General features: G+C 38.0%; 2 protein-coding genes across 3 annotated transcripts; one reads left to right on the forward strand and one right to left on the reverse strand.

Annotated features, from left to right (window-relative positions):
• The first annotated feature begins 1,687 nt into the window (after positions 1–1,687).
• On the forward strand, positions 1,688–10,329 carry LOC144633649 (uncharacterized). The gene is made up of 7 exons (XM_078492489.1): positions 1,688–1,814; positions 3,357–3,389; positions 3,723–3,806; positions 6,828–6,928; positions 7,430–7,676; positions 8,363–8,523; positions 9,579–10,329. The coding sequence occupies exons 1-7, from the start codon at positions 1,736–1,738 to the stop codon at positions 9,681–9,683; spliced, it is 810 nt and encodes a 269-aa protein (XP_078348615.1). The 5' UTR covers positions 1,688–1,735; the 3' UTR covers positions 9,684–10,329.
• Positions 10,217–18,414, reverse strand: LOC144633648 (uncharacterized). Of its 2 annotated transcripts, none has more exons than XM_078492487.1 (7): positions 18,269–18,414; positions 16,047–16,070; positions 15,569–15,652; positions 14,479–14,579; positions 12,819–13,071; positions 11,531–11,691; positions 10,217–11,197 (listed from the first exon to the last, which is right to left on the reverse strand). In XM_078492487.1, exons 1-7 carry the CDS (start codon positions 18,342–18,344, stop codon positions 11,069–11,071), a joined length of 828 nt encoding a protein of 275 aa, XP_078348613.1. In that variant the 5' UTR covers positions 18,345–18,414; the 3' UTR covers positions 10,217–11,068. The 2 variants fall into 2 exon arrangements, with proteins under 2 accessions (XP_078348613.1, XP_078348614.1); XM_078492488.1 differs by having other exon boundaries at positions 10,217–11,182; positions 18,269–18,410.
• Positions 18,415–18,593: the final 179 nt, after the last annotated feature.

Below are 18,593 nucleotides of genomic sequence, written 5' to 3' on the forward strand. Positions count from 1 at the left end.
AGGCCGTGGGAGAATTTTAAAGAATCTTCATCCTTCATTTGTTTATCAGTAAACTATTTTTGTCGGTGTACACAATATTTAGTCAGCAATCAAAGTTTACGGAAATTTCGTTTAATTTGGCATCACATCTCCACAAAACGCCCGAAACACCATATTCCACTGTACCTGTTTTCAAAATGACGGTAGTGGCATTCCTCAAATAAAATGGACTATAAGAAATATTACAAATTGAAGGACGAAAATGAAGTCAACTGACAATATGGACAAATTTGAAAATGTTAGCATCATAGCATGTACTCGCATTTTTGCAAAAATGTCGTTTCAGAGTTCATTACGAGTTCATTCCTACTTCAGTTACAGTCTAAAAAAATAAATAGTGACGACAATGCTCCTTTGAAACTATTACAAAAGTGGAAAACCATTCCAATCAATTCCTCTATTGCTTCGATAATTATCAGCTTGCCTCTTTTCCGGATTATACTTTTGTTCGCAGTTTCTGTAATACCTTCAAACTGTTTTGTTTGATCAATGTATCTTGTATATTAGTTTGATTGCCCGAGGCTGTTTTAGTCTGATTCCCTTATTGCTGTAACATCACGACAAACATTTAAGCCCTCACGAAAAAATATGGTGCTCATTAAAAGAACATTAATTTAAACTGTTTCGCATTCCAGCTCTCGTTATATTTCAGAGTAACTTCACACAACCAAAAAACCGTGACAGAATTTAACAGTCAGTATCTTAGTTTGTTAAAAATAAACATAAGAAGATCATCTTTTGTTGAGCTTTCCGACGCCAAAGTGTCCAGTGTCCTAAAAGGAAATTACCCACAGATGATAAACGCTTGGCTCTTTGCCCTTTTCGAAGTCCCAAAATCAAAATAGTCACTCTTCCTAGCGATTGCCGTACTTTTTTTAATTTAAAAAATATAACTTATTTTTTAACAGACTAAAGTTACAATTACCCAGTGACGCTTCTACTACTACGTACACACTACGTTACTTGTACAATGCTACATAACAAAACTGAGAAGGCCAGAAATAAGCAAATAAACAAAAAAAAAATAGAATGAAATAGAAGCGAAAAAATAAACCAAACAAACAAAAAGAGGCTCAAAAACGATTGCCGTACATTGCTGTCAGTTATTTCTGAGAATTGTTTGATTATTGTTTTAGTCTTCCCGGTCCTTATGTTAGACCCGGATGTAAGACAATACCTACATATTGTAAACTTAGAAAAAATAATTCCTTACGTATCATTGGTCTTATATTTTATAACAAATTCAGTTCAAGTCAAGTAAGTCAAGTAAGGAGAGAGTTAAGGAAAAATTCCCCTAATAAAGAAAGAACAGCGTTCTTGATCCAGATTCAATTTTATTGACGTTCTGAGCAAAAACAAAATAAAGAAAGCCAAATTAAATGGAATTTTTAGAAACACGTGATCACTATGTCAAAGTTCTGTAAACGTGCATCTTGCGTACCTCCCGTCAGCTCAAAGACTTGGAAATTCCACTCTTAGCTCTAAGGTCGCTGCTTGAGTTTCCTGTCCCACGGAGCAATGAGTTCCTCATTTCATATTTCATTCATTGCCTTCTATTGAACAATGCCACGGGACGTCTGTTTACTTAACTCCTGTAGATGAGCATTTAAACGAGTTGCAAATTGTTCTCATAGCATATTAGCGTTTAAGTGCGTCGTTAAGTTAAGTTGGTGCTAAAACTACCTTCACTGTAAAAATGCGGTATTGGGCGGCTCTTTTCGTTTGTCTTACGGTGGCGTCTGGGCGAAGATATTGGCACAGATCAAGAAACGCAGGTAATAGTAATCGTTGGGAGTTTTATGCCTGTGTTGTTCTGTTTTTGTCCGTAAAGCAGATAGCCGACAATCGTGAACTAACTGTATTAAATGAAGAAAATGTAAGAAATATTGCTGCTTTTTTAGTAAGCACTGTGTAAATTGTGTTACGATGCTGTAGTTTGGCCTACTTTTATTTCTTTTTTAAAATGGGCAAAACAAACAAGTGATCCATATTAGTGTGGTGTAAACAAACTTAAGCTTGTTATTGTAACTTGTGCACAACAAAACACTTTTGTCGAAAAAACACATGCCTTTTAAATGGGAACTTTTTCCGTTGGCGGAGATTTAAACATCAAAACAGTTCCATACTGTCAAATCAATGACTTTAAAAACGCTCACATTGAACTTATTTCATTCAGGTGATCATATGTTAGGTCATTTTGATAAACCGATTTTAAAACACAGCTCACGTAACACACTGACTAATTCGACATAAATTTGCAACAATATAGCAAACTCTTCCCAACCCGAGCTTAGCGAAAAGATACAATTTTTAATACTAGGCAAGAACAATGTTAGCAATACTGGCAGGGGCTTGCCGTTTAGTTATTCATAGATAAACAAACAACCAGTCCCTTTTTGGGGTTATTTCAATTGTGTTAGTTTTGTAAGGCGACCAAATGTAGTAGAACAGTAAAGTAAAAAAAAAAAAAAGAATAGAACAGTACAACCGAAGAATTACATTGCTGTATTGATATTGTCAGATAGCCTATAGTATTTAAAATAAGTTCTACAAGTTTGTTAATCACTGACACTGATAAAAAATTTTTGATCAAACTTGAGAGATACTTATTTATATTAAGAGCAAGTCTAATCCCGCTGGAACATTTATAGACTGTCTGATCTATTAGGAAGGGAACTTGTCCCCCAGAAATTGCTGGAGAGATCTAAAATGAGTTTAACAACAGTAAATTGGTGGTACATACTGGGAAAAACTACTATTGGAATGTTACGTTAACTAGTATGGATTACTCGAGAAGCTTCGATGACAGCAAGGGCCGTAACAGCATTTTTTCTGCGTTGTGAGGGCACGTTACTGGAGACAGTGTTAGGTCTAGCCACTGGTGAGCCGTACTAACTTAGTCTCACAGGGTTTAATTTGATTGGTGATATAATTCTATTTGAGGTGGATGGAGGGAGCATTGTTACACTACCTGTGGCTAAATCGTCTGTGTTGAAAAGCGAATGATGGCTAAGATTCACCAGGATGTTTTATCTTGCCATTAATAACAGGGACATCAGTAGAGTGATTTTATTTAACCCGTGAAACAACATCAAATAATTAGTGCTAAATAGTGAAAACTAAACAAAAGAAAACAATGGAATAAGTGTCTAATAGTATCTATTTGAGTAGTAACTATTTCACGGTTGAAGTAAAATCACTCTAATTGTGCTTTTTTGCCCTAGGAAGTTATTAATTATTGTATTTATTTGTCGATTTTTTTAATGTCCTTCAAGAATATACTTTAAATTGATCAATTTATTACTGTTTTTCTTTAGATCCTATGGCTCCTGAATGGGATGAATTATCAGGTAAGACATTGCCAGACCGTTAAGTTAGAATGCATTTCTCCCAAAAAGGATGCCTTGCCTTCGAGCGCCGAGCCAGCGTAGGGCCAATTCCAATTCTAATTTCGTCTCACGTCATGTCATTTTTAATTCGGAAATTAATAGTAATAAAATTATCGTGTTGTAACTAACATCATTCCACAAAATAAAAGGTATATGTACCTGTCTAGCAAGCAAAAAAAGGTATATAGCTGATGACGTCATTATGTCTACTGTGCCTTCTCCAAATACTACTAATAAGCATTTCAAAGCCGGAGACAGATATAGCTCTTACCATTAGACTTCAATGTCTTTTAGTCACTTGGCTCAAATGGGAGGCGATTCCGCTGACTGTAAGTGATGCTGTAGACAAGGGTTGGATTCTACGGGACGAGTGCCGAGGTGAGCTTAAAATGCAACACAAACTTAGCTCAAAAGCAACAGACGTTGCATACCACATATATAAAAAAATGCCGCGGTGTACTTCCGGTTTCTCTTATTTTTCTTCTTTGAAAAAATAAGTCTAACGATTTGCTCACACCTCAAGCGGCCTATAGGGGATAAGGATAACACCAAGTGCTTGCTATATTATGTTAGTGTTTTGTAGCATAAGGCAAATAGTTTAACTTAGTACTACTACCCTCCTTCTTCCCTCCGGCTCTAATCCCAACTTCTCTCTTCCCTCCCTTCACTTCGCCCTACTCTTTTACTCCTCACTCACACAATTAGGCCTAATTAAATTCATGGATCTGGTTAGTATTCATACTGCCCTTTTTATGTTTCAGTATCATCATAACTTACTACCTAAAGCCTTCGACAATTTCTTCTTAAGTATATCATCTAAACACAGCTATAATACTAGGCTAGCATCAAAATCAACCTACTATATCAATCGTGTTAGAACTAATTATGGCAAATTTAATTTACACTTTTCTGGTCCCTCCATCTGGAATAACTTGGATGAAGAACTAAAAAGTCTATCTCTTCACTCATTTAAGGTGGCTCAACTGGATTTTCAAGGGGTAACACCGCTCAAGTTTGAGAATTAACTACGTCGCCAATAACAATGCTATCGAAAAACGATCACCACAGTTGTATTAGATAAAGATGAATTTTTTTTATGACCAGTGTTATATTGACGTCGGAGTTGCCATAGCGACGAAATGACGTCATTGCGTTTTTTACTTTCGCTCGTATTACTCGGCATCAGGAGATTTTTTCGAAAATCTCTCAAAGGAGCTTGTACCAAACATGGCCGCCTCGATGTTGGCAAAGTTTGAACAAATTCTATGAGAGCGTTTTCGAAATATTTTCGGATGAAGTTTTCGGGCCTATAAATACAGTCAAAAATATACTAACGAGAAAATGGGGTAATATCTAAAGAAAACGACGCGCCTGTGAATTGCAATTTCATCTTATAGTAGTTTGATTCCATTTAAAATCGTGTGTGAAACAGTGGTGGGGATTGCTTTGGTCGATTGCGAGAAAAAAGAATTTGATAAGCGTGCGTTCAGGTGCTCTTGTTGCCATTTTTGTTTATAATTTGTTCTATGCCTACAAAAGTGATAATAAATTTAAAACCACTCGATGAATTTTTTTAAAAATTTGACAACCTTGAGGTTTGTCATCAATTGATATAGCTTGCAAGTTTCAAGCTCATTGAAAACATTTAAGGCAGTAAAATTGGGCCTCCAATGTACTGTTTTTTTCTCGCAGATTTCGTGTTTACAAGCGAGTGTCCTCATTATTCACGGGTATTGTTTTCAAGTTTCATATCCACGTGCACGACTTCAGCAAAAAAATTCATGTGCATTAAATAGGACGCTCGACTGCTTTCCGAACAATTTTCCGAAACATGCTTATATTGCTTAAAAAATTGTAACAGCATTTGTCCGGCTATTGATGTCAAGGACCTCTGTCCAGAAAACGAAAGCTATTATTCTGCATATATTGTCATTGCTATTCTCACCCCAAGGCAGATTAGCATGCTTCGGAAAAATTTTCGGAAAGCAATCGAGCGTCCTGTTTAATGCAAATACTTTTTTTTGCTGGAGTGGTGCACGTAGATATGACAATTGAAAACAATACCCGTGAATAATGAGGACACTCGCTTGTAAACAGGAAATCTTCGAGAAAAAATCAGTACATTGGAGGCCCAATTTTACTTCCTTAAATGTTTTCAATGAGCTTGAAACTTGCAAGCTATATCAATTGATGACAAACCTCAAGTTTGTCAAATTTTTAAAAAAATTCATCGAGTGTTTTTTAATTTATTGTCTTTTTTGTAGGCAGAGACCAAATTATATACAAAAATGGCAACAAGAGCACCTGGACGCAGGCTCTTAAAATTCTTTTTTTCTTGCAATCGACCAAAGCAATCCCCACCACTGTTTCACACACGATTTTAAATGGAATCAAACTACTATAAGATGAAATTTCAATCCACAGGCGCGTCGTTTTCTTTAGATATTACCCCTTTTTCTCGTTAGTATGTTTTTGACTGTATTTATAGGCCCGAAAAACTTCATCCGAAAATATTTCGAAAACGCTCTCATAGAATTTGTTCAAACTTTGCCAACATCGAGGCAGCTATGTGTGGTACAAGCTCCTTTGAGCGATTTTCGAAAAAATCTCCTGGTGCCGAGCAATACGAGCGAAAGTAAAAAATGTAATGACGTCATTTCGTCGCTATGGCAACTCCGATGTCAATATAACACTGGTCATAAAAAAATTTCATCTTTATCTAATACAACTGTGGTGATCGTTTTTCGATAGCATTGTTAATGGCGACGTAGTCAATTCTCAAACTTGAGCGGTGTTACCCCTTGAAAATCCAGTTGAGCCACCTTAAGCAAACTATGAAAAAGCGTTATTTAAGTACTTATGGTTAATGCTGGCTTAGTATTTTAATTTTCTTTTCGCTCGTATTAAACTAATATTAACAAATTTTAGTTCAAACATTAACTGGTACTGTTTTTCTTTTTTTTTTTCCCATGTTCCCTTTTTTTCCTACTTTTCTAAATTAAATAATCACTTATACATACTTAGTTACATTGTACTTATTTATTTTTATTTCATTTTATATTTTTTTTTCTTTTCTGCATGGTACTTAATTACTTAGTACTTGTCTTATTTTACTTTTGTCTTCTTTTATGTACAACCTTGTCAAAGCAATTAAATTTTTTTTTAACTACTCAGCTCGTTTAGTTTATTTCTATTCTGAGTAGTTTTTTTGCCTATTCTAGTTAATTTATATTATGCTGTAATTTATCTTCTATTTAATTTGCCCAAATAAAATGGTTGTTGTTGTTGTTACTCACACCTTCATTCACTGCTTCCCAGGAAAGTCCTTGACAAGTCCTTCTCTTGCATATCTATTTGCCAGGGGCAAATCCCCCTTATCCTTGTTTGTTTCTCTTCAAGGCAGTGCATATTTTCACGGAAAACGCTACGTTCGTGACGCAGACATAACACTCATGCTGTTGTTTGATGCAAATGATAAAATAGCAGGAATTCAAACTGGAGTAAGTATGTTCACTAATGAGGTTTAGCAAGGATTGTTTTAAGTTAAACATGAACGCTAACCATCGTCGGAGGCCTAGGGAAAGAAAAATCGCCAGATCAAGATGAAGGCAAAACTGGTGAAGACGGCACTACAAAAATATTCTATTAAGCCCAATTCCCCCCAAATTCTACCATATTGATTCTGCAAGCATAGAAGGTAACCCGAGTTATTTCATAATGAGTTAAAAACCTGGAAAATACAAGGTCCAGTAAAATCATATTTTTTGTACTCTGCACTTTGGATTGAGTCATTCAATGTGTCATGCTCGACGCAGCAAAAGAAATGTTCAGTTTTCCAGTCACACTGTTGGACTTATAATTTCCTATAAACAAAAGGCACCCAATAGACGTATCATCGATTGTATCATCGGGTACTTTTCGCGGATTGTTATTCTCCTAGAACTCTTTTTAACCAGAAGTTCTTATCTATATTTTCTTTTTGTCACATTTACAATCTAAAGATTTCCAAATCAGCTTTTCCACCCAAGGCATTGCCGTGGAGAGAGGAAGACGACTCTTATGTCATAACTGCTTATTTTAAAGATCCAAGTCTCATTTGTTCCAAAAAACATTCGCAAGCCAGATCTATCGGCGACAGACTCTTGATCCAAAACGTATCAAAGAACTATGGATTTGTCCAGGTCCCTTTGTTGGAAGACGGCCTGTTTGAAACCGCGTGGACTGAGGGAGAGTGCTTCTGGTCCATGGGTAAGTTACTAATGTACTGCACCTCAGTTATAAAATATTATTGCTTTTTGGCTATCGCAAATATACATTTTTCACTCTATAAAAAAGCTTTAACTCTATCTGGAATAGCCCGTAACGAGGTTGGAAGAAATAAAGCAAACACATGGAGACAGTGTTTCATCGGGATATCTAAGCACCGAGAAGAGAGTTGAAAATACGACGCGCAGGGAAGTTTTTTTGACGAACATTGTCTCGAGTGTTTAATATATCGTCTCAAATGAAACAAAAAGTAAGGAGTAAACAGAGAAATAAAATCGTAAATATATATACTAATTAAGACCGGGTATCCAAACCTCCTTCACGGTTATGACTTTCTTTTTTTAACTTGAATTATTAACGAGTTTGAGAAATAATCTTGAACATGAAAGAACCATAGAAAGTCTCAAGTTAATGTATTATGTTTTCAAGTTTAGCCTAGCTCACACAAGCGACCTAACAACATACCGACAACGTCACGAAAAATGCATAAAACACCTCACGTTTACATTGAAAGTTTACTTCACAGTTTCAACAACACAACAGAACAACATAGCAGGAAAACAATGACATAAGCATAACGACATAAGGAGAAAACTGATCGTTTCACACGCGATGATGAATTTATGGTGAACATAGCTGAAAATACTCCTTTTTTCTTGTGTTATTAGGAAAGTTGTACTGGTATGACCTGCTTAACGTGACTGACTGCAGCTCGTTGTTTCCTGTTTTTCTCATGTACACGAATGGAGTGCTGAACGGCTTTGGCTGGGTTCTTCCGCACAAACTCGATAGTCCACGCTTTGTACATCCAACAAATGTGTCCTACCCGGTATGTTTGACTCCATTGATATTTACTTTTGTCTCAGTTTTTTTAATTGTGTAGAAAGAAAATGCAGCTAATTCTATTGTCGAATTTTTGGCGGGAAAACTTGAAGCTTTCACGTCGTTGTATGCAACACTTGGAATACTACCAAACAACAACGACGTTCCTGCTTTCTGGTTGGCTTCGTCTTTTGAGACATGGGATAAAGTGGGATTCGAATACGTACTTATACACATTTGTGTGAAATTATTTCAATATCAAAGTAATTTTTAAACATATACACCTAATCGAAGAAACGTTGACCGTGAAAAAAGCGTAACCAATGAACTACGTGGCCCATCCCTTGGTAAGCTCAGTTATACCGTAAAATTCCGGTTATAAGCCCTAGGTTTATATAACTTCGTAACAGGTTTTGAGTGGTCTTATAAACGGAGGGGCTTATATCTGGGAGGGCTTATAAGCGGAATGAAAAAAAAAAAGGTTTCGAAACAAGCCACAGCAGTGTTGATCGAAATACGATTTTAAGTTAAAAAGTCATAATAAAGCAACATGTAGCCCTGTTTAGTACTGTCATCCAGCATAAAACCAGACGTATTTTTCTGTTTCCAGTTAGATGGGCCTATAACCAGAGGGGTTTTAAGCGGAGGGGCTTATAACCGGAATTTTATGGCATTTCTTATTGATTATCAAGATATTTTCTTTCTTTGAGGGCCTTAAGATCATGATTTATACAACCTGTCTTATTATCCTATTATTATGTCAAAAAGACGATTATTTTTTTCCGATTTCCCAGTAAACATTTGATTCGCATCATTCATGTTTACCAATTCTTCAATCAGGTGTATATGCCATAAATACATAGGAGTGAATTTTTAACAGAAACTGTGGTATTAAACCGCAAAATAGTAAATAACAAATATTCGATTTCACCTTGCTTTACTCTGAACATCATAACAAGGCTAGATGATGTTTCTCCTGAAGACTACTGAATAAAACAATTGCAAGTTTATCGATGTTGTTATTTGTTCCTACTTCTGTTTAATTTCGTGTTCTTTCTCCAGTATCTGTTTAAGAACGGAACCGTGCCGCCATGTTTTTGGACCGCTGACCACCTGTCTCTCATGCACGTCTACTTGGACTCCAATCCGTTTCTGAACATTTGCTAGAAGGACGATTCATTCATCATCGAACTTCGAGGACATTATTAAGTTGCGCGGGTTAAAGTAGCCTCATAGAGTTAAAATTTGCACCCTGTATTCAAAAGAACAAATACTGTAACACGAGCCTCTAGTCATGGTAGCGTTTGTTTGCCCGAGGAGCTGCAAAGTAGCGAGAAGTACTCTATATTATTTTTTCATGTAAATAATTACAAAATAATTTCTGTTAAGTGCTGCGCAAAAATAGCCTGCGAACAGGCTTCCGAGTGCGGCAGGGCGAATAAACGAAATACGCGAGCGAAGCGAGGCCTGAGGGGACTGTCCACAGGCTCCCGCGCCCCGTTCTCCCCCTCAGGCTCCGCTGGGCTGGCTTTGCTCGCGTATTTCTTTTTATCGCCCTGCCCCACTCGAGAGCCTGTTCGCAGGCTATCCGGGAATGTTTGTTTGTCTGTTTGTATTTAAAATTTTATATATTTTAGTCGAAAAAGAACTAGTTGTTTCTCACACTGGGCTAGGGTAAACAAAAGTAAGCAAAACAATAATCAGGACGTGACTTTTTATTGCAGACAAAACATAAAACGCTTATAATAACTACAATGGCTGATAATAAAATGTCAATCAAGGACACACTAGCGTGTGCACTGTGATTCTACAATCTTCTGGTTATCGAATTATTATATTAGAGCTCAATGTGCGTTTTACTAACCCCTTTATACCCCATCAGTTTAAAATAGCAATTCTCCCTACCGTTTCCCGTACATTTTCATTCATGTCAGTAATGAGAACGTGAATAACTCCCTAGCTAGTTGAAGGCCTACTCTGGGACCCAAAGTCGCCGTAACTTTGGGCGAATTAAGGCGACTTTAGGCGATTTTAGCTTATTTTTTTCCAAAATTACGGGCGATTTTGGGAGATTTTAAGCGACTTTAGGCAATTTTAGGTGACCGACCTAAGTACAGTTGTGGTATACATGTACATGGGAATCATCATGGTACACCATAAAGCATTGCTACAGAAATTAGCTATACTTAGAGCGACTTTAGGCGATTTTGGGCGAGTTTGGGCGAGTTTGGGTCCCAGAGTAGGCCTTAGTTGATGATTTTCTTATTCTCCGCACCTTGTTGTTTGACAGTGCATTGACATTGTTGGTTGAATTTGAATGTCGATCAATTCGGAAATGGAAATTAAAACCGAAACATTAAGCATCAAACAGCGAAACTAAATATTCAGTACAGAGCAGTTATTACGTAATTACTGTTTGCTTTATGTTATTACCCAAGCTACAAAAATTAACACAGATTAAAAGTAAGCAGAAAAAACTACCATAAGGAAAATCTCTCTTTTAAAATATTCCCACATTCTAAAGGTGCATGTTCGTCTGCCCGAAGGTTTATTCAGATTACGCAAAAGTTGAGATATGGCCGCTTGTCAAGGTAGATGTGCTGAGTGGTTAAGCTCGGGATGTCAGGGAGACATTTGGGTTTTGTGCCTTCCAGGAAGAAACCAAGCTGGAAAATAGAAATATAAAAATAGCAAATGATTAAAAGATAAAGTCTAAATGGAAAAAACGTACTACTGAGCCCTATCAGGGATTAGCGCCATCCCGTTAAGATACGTTTATTGTTGCTTATTTCATCTCACAGTTTTTTATTACTTTTGCGCTTGCGTTGAGCAAGTGTACATGTGTTTTTCTTTGCATTTGCGTTCACTTTGCATTCCTCGTGTAAACCAGCTTATAGAGTAATCAGTCTTGGTAACAAGTACTCAAGGAACTAAATTCAAATTTCACGCACAACATTTCACGTGCACTGCGCACATATAGGATATAGACAGACTGGTCTGCGTGTATCACTTACCCCCAGATACTTAGCGTCAGGGTGCTCATATCTTGTACTGTTAGCATAGCCTTGAGCGACCCAACCAAATCCCGTCAGACGATCCCTGTTGTACAGCAGAAACATCGGGAAATAGTCATCACAGTTCATATCTGGTGAGATGTTGTACCAGTAATGACGACCTAGTGAAGGAGCAGAATATAAACGTGTTTAACATGTGATTAAGAAAGGAAGTTTATGTGCTAGACAAATAACAGAGAATTTCATCAGGTTGATACAAGCAGTTATTGTGTGCTCTCGCCAATGGCTTAGGGTGTATTTGCTTGTAACATACGCGTATAGCCGTCGCATTTGCCCGTTGGAATTTTTTATTGTTATCGAGCCAGATAAATCCACCCTTAATAAGCGTTATTAAAAATCACTCAATAAACCAAAGAGATACCTTAAGGTAAAAGGGTATGGCCAAAACGCACGGAATTTGTAATTTGCATACGTCTGTACTTGTGATGTTTTTTTTTTTTAAAAAAAGGTTTATGTCAATTTTTCAGCTAATGCTTTCTATATTTCCACAGATATGATTCAAAATTTCACAGCTTATTGATTTTCTTTTATACATCGGGCTTCGTTTTGAATTTAACAGGTAACTCGGAAATGGTTTACATTTAAACCTCTTAAAAGCAGACACCAAAGGGACAGGCTTGAGAGTCCAAATTATGGAGATGTCCGTATTGCAAAGGTAGAGGTGTATACACGTGGCAGCGTGGCCGAGTGGTTAGAGCGTCGGACTTGAAATCCGGAGGTTCTGGGTTCAAGTCCCGTTCTGACCACTATCTGGATTTGTTCTCGGTCGTCCCGAGTTCAAATCCTCGGTCATGCCTGTAAATAGCCAACTGGTCTGCCTCCTACCAGTTGGGATTTTTAATCATGTTATGTTTATTTAATATATTATATTTGTTCAGTATTTGTTTCATATACACGGCCCCACAAGCTTCTAGCTTTAAACACAAACCGTGTATAAATAAAGTTGCTTTACCTTTTTACCTTTTTTACTTGAACCTCTGTGATACGGATACCAGAGTTACATGTAAGAGCGTCAGTATTATGGAGATGTCCGTATTACAGAGGTAAAGTGTGTATATATGAGGTTTGGTTTTTTTTTTTTTTCAAACAAAGCGAACTGTCCGTAAGAAGAGGTTCGACTGTATTTCTTTACAAATTCTCACTACACAGAATACAGATCGTGAAATACCGAGAAAAAAAATACAAATTGATCTTTGGTATGTGTTAGTTTCCTGTTCTTACCACTTACCCATGCTAGGAAAGCATCCTCCGCGCACCCATTTGGTTCCCGCCAAGTCTTCTTGCTTGAAAGGAATCGACACAGTGCTGGTATACTGGGTTCCAGTCTGCATAAGGAGTTGGTCCCCTATGTAGTCCGAGGAGGGCCTGGATCCTCCACAGATGTTTTGAGGATCGGTGAAGTAAGCAGTGATGACGTACATGTCGCCTTCTGAGACCCACGGCGCCCTGAGAGTCCCTACCCCTGGCGCTGATTTTGGGAGCTAAAATTAAATTAATATAGATTTTTTTAATTCTGACTAAAAACGGTATTATTGGCAAAGACAGTGGAAAACAATATTATAAGGAAGGAAGTTATTACAGCGGTAGTGCTAAACAAAAGATTTTAAGAGGAATTGCAAAAGCTCTGTTCGTGCGGTATAAATATTGGTACATTTCTTAGCCATCTTCTGCAAAGCAACAACGCGAAATGACCAAATTCAATATATGATATGCGAGAACGTGGGCCACATCGACGAATTTTCTATTTTGAATTGAACGCCGTCTTAAGGTGGCTCCATAGGGTTTCTTGACCGCGCGAAGACTGGGTACGAAAGGGCGAGCTTGAAATGCCGGCAAATCAAAACAAACATGGCGGCTTCACGCGAGCGTGAAATTTTCGGCGAGAAAACGCGAGACTTGCTTCCTGCCAATGAAATAACACCTGTACTTTCCTGTGTTGAGCAGATTAAAGAGTTTACAACACCCTAAAAAGGTTTTTACAACATCCGCGATGCTTCTGGCCGCTTTTGCGAAGTTCGTACGATCGAAAGCAAAAGACAAAATAAAAAATAGTCTCCGCGATTGTGGGATACTTTGAGCAGAATTTCAGAGATTCTGCTACATAAAGGATTAGGGTATGTCTCTAACTAACCTTGGAGTTAACAGATATTCGCACAAAAACCGACAACAACGGGAAACGCTCGTCTTTACACATCAACCCGTATGGTTCGAAAGTTCGCGCATGCTCAAATAGCGATCTTGGACAATTTCTATTCTGATGACGTAATTATTTCGGGGCGAAAATAGAAAATTTCGCCTGGGATTTACTAGAGTTTCCTTCGGTGAAAATCCTTAAAATTTGGCAGAGATGTGATACCTTTTTAACTGCCCATTTTGCCGTTTTTTTTAAAAAATTTGTAAGCCAGTTTTTTTGCTTGGTCAAAAAAACACAAAATAACCAAAAACGAAAAAACGACCTGGACAACCCCCACTTTTTTTGTTTTTAAAAGTTACTTCTCATCAGATTCAATTAGTTGGGAGATTTTCAAAACTTTTCACCGAAGAAAATTAAAGAAAATTAAGATCAAAGCCACAAAAACACCAAAAAATAGGACTTTTTAGGAAGATGTAGCTCAAAAGCAAAGGCTGTTATTTTAAAAAAGAATAATGCACAACATATTTTAGTCCTTGTTTTTAATATTTCATCAGCTTTTATTAAGCTAGTTTAAAAAATAACGCGAAAATGATCTCTTGATGGGTATCACTTGTGCGCGCGCCGTAATATCTCAAAACCCTACGGAGCCACCTTAACATCAGCTGAGTATATATTTCTTACACCGAAAGACTACTGTGACGACAATTTACTTTCGCTAGACAGCAAAATAAAAAGAACTAGAGTTGTATCTCACCCCATTTTGAATTCCCGCTATTTTGCCGTTGGAGTCAAACAGAAGCATCACAGCAGTGTCTCCTTCAAGCACATAACGATTCCCCGCAAAATAATTAGAAGCTGCAATAAGAAAAAAAATACATAAACATTAGCCGCTTTAAGTCATATGCTTGAACAAGTATTCAAAAAATTCGCGCCACTTTCTCAACCAATAAAGCCATAGCCAATCATGGCACACGTTTTCGCGCGCTTCGCGCCGGCTTCATGTATTTACCTCGTGTTTGATTGTTTTGGTTTTCGCTTTGGCTTTATCATACTCAAATGAAAACGGCTACAAAGTTTTGTGATTTCGTCTTTCTTTCTGGTGCATTATGAACTTATGGCATTAATAGTTAACCCGTGTGTTCTCTTCCAACTTAACCCTATTCAGACCGGGCTTTTGTTGGACTTCCCCCCCCCCCCCCCCCATGTAACTTCCAGAATATTTAAACAATCACAATGAAACTTATAGGATATTTAGTATGTCCAAACATCTTTCTTTTGGTATACATCACGTGGGACGATGACGTAACATCACGTGACAATTACATCATGATGTCGAAACAGCCGCCATATTGGATCCACCATCTTGGATTTCGAAATTTTTCCAAAATGCCAAAAAACCACCCAAAATTACTGCAAAGTACCTCTCTCCTCCGCATAGGTCTCTTTCGTGTTTCGTACGGGCTGGGAAATTGGGAGAGGAACGGGGAGAGGTGAAAAGTAAGCGCGCGGAGCCTGGAGAGAATCAAAACCAAAGCGCGCGGGGCACACTGGGAAGGGGAAAGTAAAGGAGCGATTCGCCCTTCCCGTCGTCCCCCGCGTTCCCCCTATTTTTCATTTTTCGTGTTTTCGCCATCCTCCCCCCATGTTTTTTCGCCTTCCCCCACGAAAGAGGCCGCTGCGGAGGAGAGAGGCAAAGTACTCAAAATTAATAAAACTGCGCATTATGCATTATGGTTATTTAGAGTAGCTGGGCGTCATTAAATTAAACACGGCTGCCTTTGTACCCGATTGCAGCTTGTTTCTAACCTTAACGCGTGAATGACAGCCTGAAAATCATTTCTTACCGTCGCATGTCTTGTTCAATGTCCAGCCTTCAGCCTTGGAGCTGTTCACATCCATTGGTAGTTTGTTGAATTCACTCCACGTCACTATCAAGAAATCCAAAGACGTCCATGGTTAGCTAACTTCATTACACCAAAAATTGACTCAAGAAGAAAATGCTTGAGTGCCCGATACCCGCGGTCCTCAGGTCAAAGAAATTCCTATCAGCGCAAAGGATTCTGCTATGGCCACACGCTCACGTGACGCTTGCTCTATTTTTTGATTCGACAATCATAGAATTGTAAGTCCTTTACGATCTACGATCTTCTTTTTCGGCTGTTGAAAATGGCCACGTTGTAAGTAAATTTTTTGAATGAAACAGTAAACGTTGCTTATTGAATTGAACCAAAGAAATATTAAATATAAACAATTTTTGGGGTCGAGGTCGTTAACATTTTATCTTTTATTTGATAAATTCCCTTTGTGGTACTAGTTATTTACCTGAGAGTTGTTTCCACTCCGGCGCTGAAAAAACAAGATATCAAACATGATCAATTATAAAGATATCGACTTTCGTTTCATAATCTACAATCTTTCAGATTTGTATAATACTGTATAAGAAAGTGTAATAAAAATTATTTTCCAAAATAAATAGTGATTGGACAAATGAGAACAATTCTTGAGGTTAAGAAGTTTACTTAATAAGAAGCTTTTAAAAAAGCGGTAAATCAAAGAAATACCATATCGAAAAAAAAAACAACAGGAAAATAAGGAGGTGCCAAGGAGTCTCTCGTAAGAACTCGACGCTTTTCATTCTTATACTGCTTTTATACTTCTACCACATTCACGGCTACTTCGACTACTACCCGGCACACAGCTCGAAGGTTTGACAACTGTGGACATTTTTGGGTCTATCGACCTCAAGAACTTTGAACGACCTCCATGTTATACTTCACGACAGGCCAACGGGGCTAATAATCACGTAATAATGACGTACGAACAGGACGAACAACACACTTCATAGCCGAAAATTACCGTAACTTAAATTTCGACGAGTCATGGATGATGAATCATGACTACCGTGGGAGCGAATCAATTTAGGTTTCTGGGAAACTGCTCACCTACCCCCTCCCCAAACCTAACATTTTGTCCAAAGCGATAAGTAAGGGTTAATGTTAGGTTTGGGGAGGGGTAGGTGAGCAGTTTCCCAGAAACCTTAATTGATCCGTGGGAGCTATATATTCTAAAGCTAAAGCGGCATTTATTAATGAGAGACAAAACGAACAACAGTGACAAGAACTAAAAAGACTGGCCGATTCGCGTGGGCTGACCCGCGGGACAGCCATGGATGATCACGAGATGAGCACAAGGAAAGTTGGCTTCTCAATACTTATTTTCCTGTCTGTCAACAAAAGAGTCTTACGTTTCTTTAAACCCCTGTACCAGCTGAACCTTTTATTTATTCTAAAGCTTCACCCATCATCTGTCACGGAACCCATTTTTTAACTCTTTATTTAAAACACTGCTCTTTCCAGAAAATCTGCATGTTGGTTCTGTATTCTCAGTTATTCGTTTAAACTTAGGTCATTTCTCAGATAACAGGAAACATTCGAGCTATTTCTATTATCTATCAGTTAATTTTAACAGATCTCAGCCAACTTCCACTTCTTTAATATTTGCTTTTGCTGTATTGTAACTTAACGACGTCGTGCATCTCATTAGTCGGACAGTGTCAAGACTGTCAAGTAGCATCCGATGATTTCCGTTCACTTTCCAGTGCAGTGACTCCATAATCGAAATAACAACCGCGCAAAATCTGACCAAATCTGGCTTTTTGACATGTTGCAAAATGTAGAAACGTATAAAAATTGGAGAAATGATTTTGATGTTTTGATTAAGAATAAGTGTATCCAAATACCACTATTTGATATTTCCTTTGTTTTGCTGTAGAAGCTTTAGCTAGCTTTTATGTTTTGTCTCCTTGGTTGGTGGCCAGACTAAGCCTTTTTTCCCCGGGGAGGGGGGGGGGGTACTCCCTATAATGGCCTATACGGGGAGGCTCCGCCCGAAAGGGGTACCTTTTTCAGGCTTCAGGTATATAAAAGGGTAGGGATTTCAAAAGTTTAGGTACCATACGAAAGGGTACGGAAATCTGTCATTTCGGATTTTGAACGGGCCTTTATTTCGAACAGATGCAATATATGGCTGTATTATTCAGTATTAAGCGCTACTTGAAAATAACAAGAAAACTTCATGTTTTAAGTCTATATCATGACTTTAAGGTATATAAAAGGGGTGCCTTTTTTCATTAAAAGGTATACGAAAGGGGTACAATTTCTGGCAAAATGGTATATAAAAGGGTAAGGGGTGAGAGCTCGGGGCGGAGCCTCCCCGTACAAAACCTTTTTAGGTACCCCCCCCCGGGCCTTTTTCATGGTCGTGTAATGTGGTATTTTCTATCTTTTTCCCTCGGATACACGCAATTGTTGTAAAAAAGTCTCCTTCGACAGCCTTTAGTTCAATCAATATTACAGACCTGTTTTGCCGTAAAAAGGCGATGTATGGTTTGATCGATCGAACGATCGCTATCTAGCTGAAAAAATCCTCTAATCTTACATACCATCACGTACGCATTTCTAACCATTTCGTGCCAAATGCCCTATCATCCCATGAACCAGGGAGCTAGTTAAGACAGTTAATGCATTATATTGAAAGCAACTTACAGTCTGGCCTTTCCCAAGGCCATCGCCAAGCTTGCGCCAAAGTTCCAAAGAGAGCAATAAACAGAAAGAAATTCATTTCTTTGGAGTCAGTCAGCGACGAGTGTGCTGGAGTTTGTGACTCACGCTCTTATACTGATGAATGTTTGCAGCGTCATGCCGAAGATTTTAACCAATGACAATTCTCGTACCCAGCCTTTGTTTTGAGGAACCGAGGAAAGCTAAATGCAAAATACAACAAAGTAGCCATCATTGATAACCAAGGTCAGCAAATAAAATTGGAAATGGGGTTCAGTGCAGTAACATAAATTTTATTAAACAAGGGGGC

Source organism: Oculina patagonica, chromosome 12 (genome assembly GCF_052425735.1).
Source record: "Oculina patagonica isolate OP01 chromosome 12, crgOcupat, whole genome shotgun sequence".
Lineage (NCBI taxonomy): Eukaryota > Metazoa > Cnidaria > Anthozoa > Scleractinia > Oculinidae > Oculina > Oculina patagonica.

Excerpts from the sequence above, each read along its gene's own strand:
- LOC144633649 (XM_078492489.1), top strand. The coding sequence starts at position 1,736 with ATGCGGTATTGGGCGGCTCTTTTCGTTTGTCTTACGGTGGCGTCTGGG. Across the intron at positions 1,815-3,356 it reads GCACAGATCAAGAAACGCAG|ATCCTATGGCTCCTGAATGG; the intron begins GTAATAGTAATC and ends GTTTTTCTTTAG. Across the intron at positions 6,929-7,429 it reads TAGCAGGAATTCAAACTGGA|ATTTCCAAATCAGCTTTTCC; the intron begins GTAAGTATGTTC and ends TACAATCTAAAG.
- LOC144633648 (XM_078492487.1), bottom strand. The coding sequence starts at position 18,344 with ATGAATTTCTTTCTGTTTATTGCTCTCTTTGGAACTTTGGCGCAAGCT. Across the intron at positions 15,653-16,046 it reads GGAGTGGAAACAACTCTCAG|TGACGTGGAGTGAATTCAAC; the intron begins GTAAATAACTAG and ends ATTTCTTGATAG. Across the intron at positions 11,692-12,818 it reads AGGATGCTTTCCTAGCATGG|GTCGTCATTACTGGTACAAC; the intron begins GTAAGTGGTAAG and ends CTCCTTCACTAG.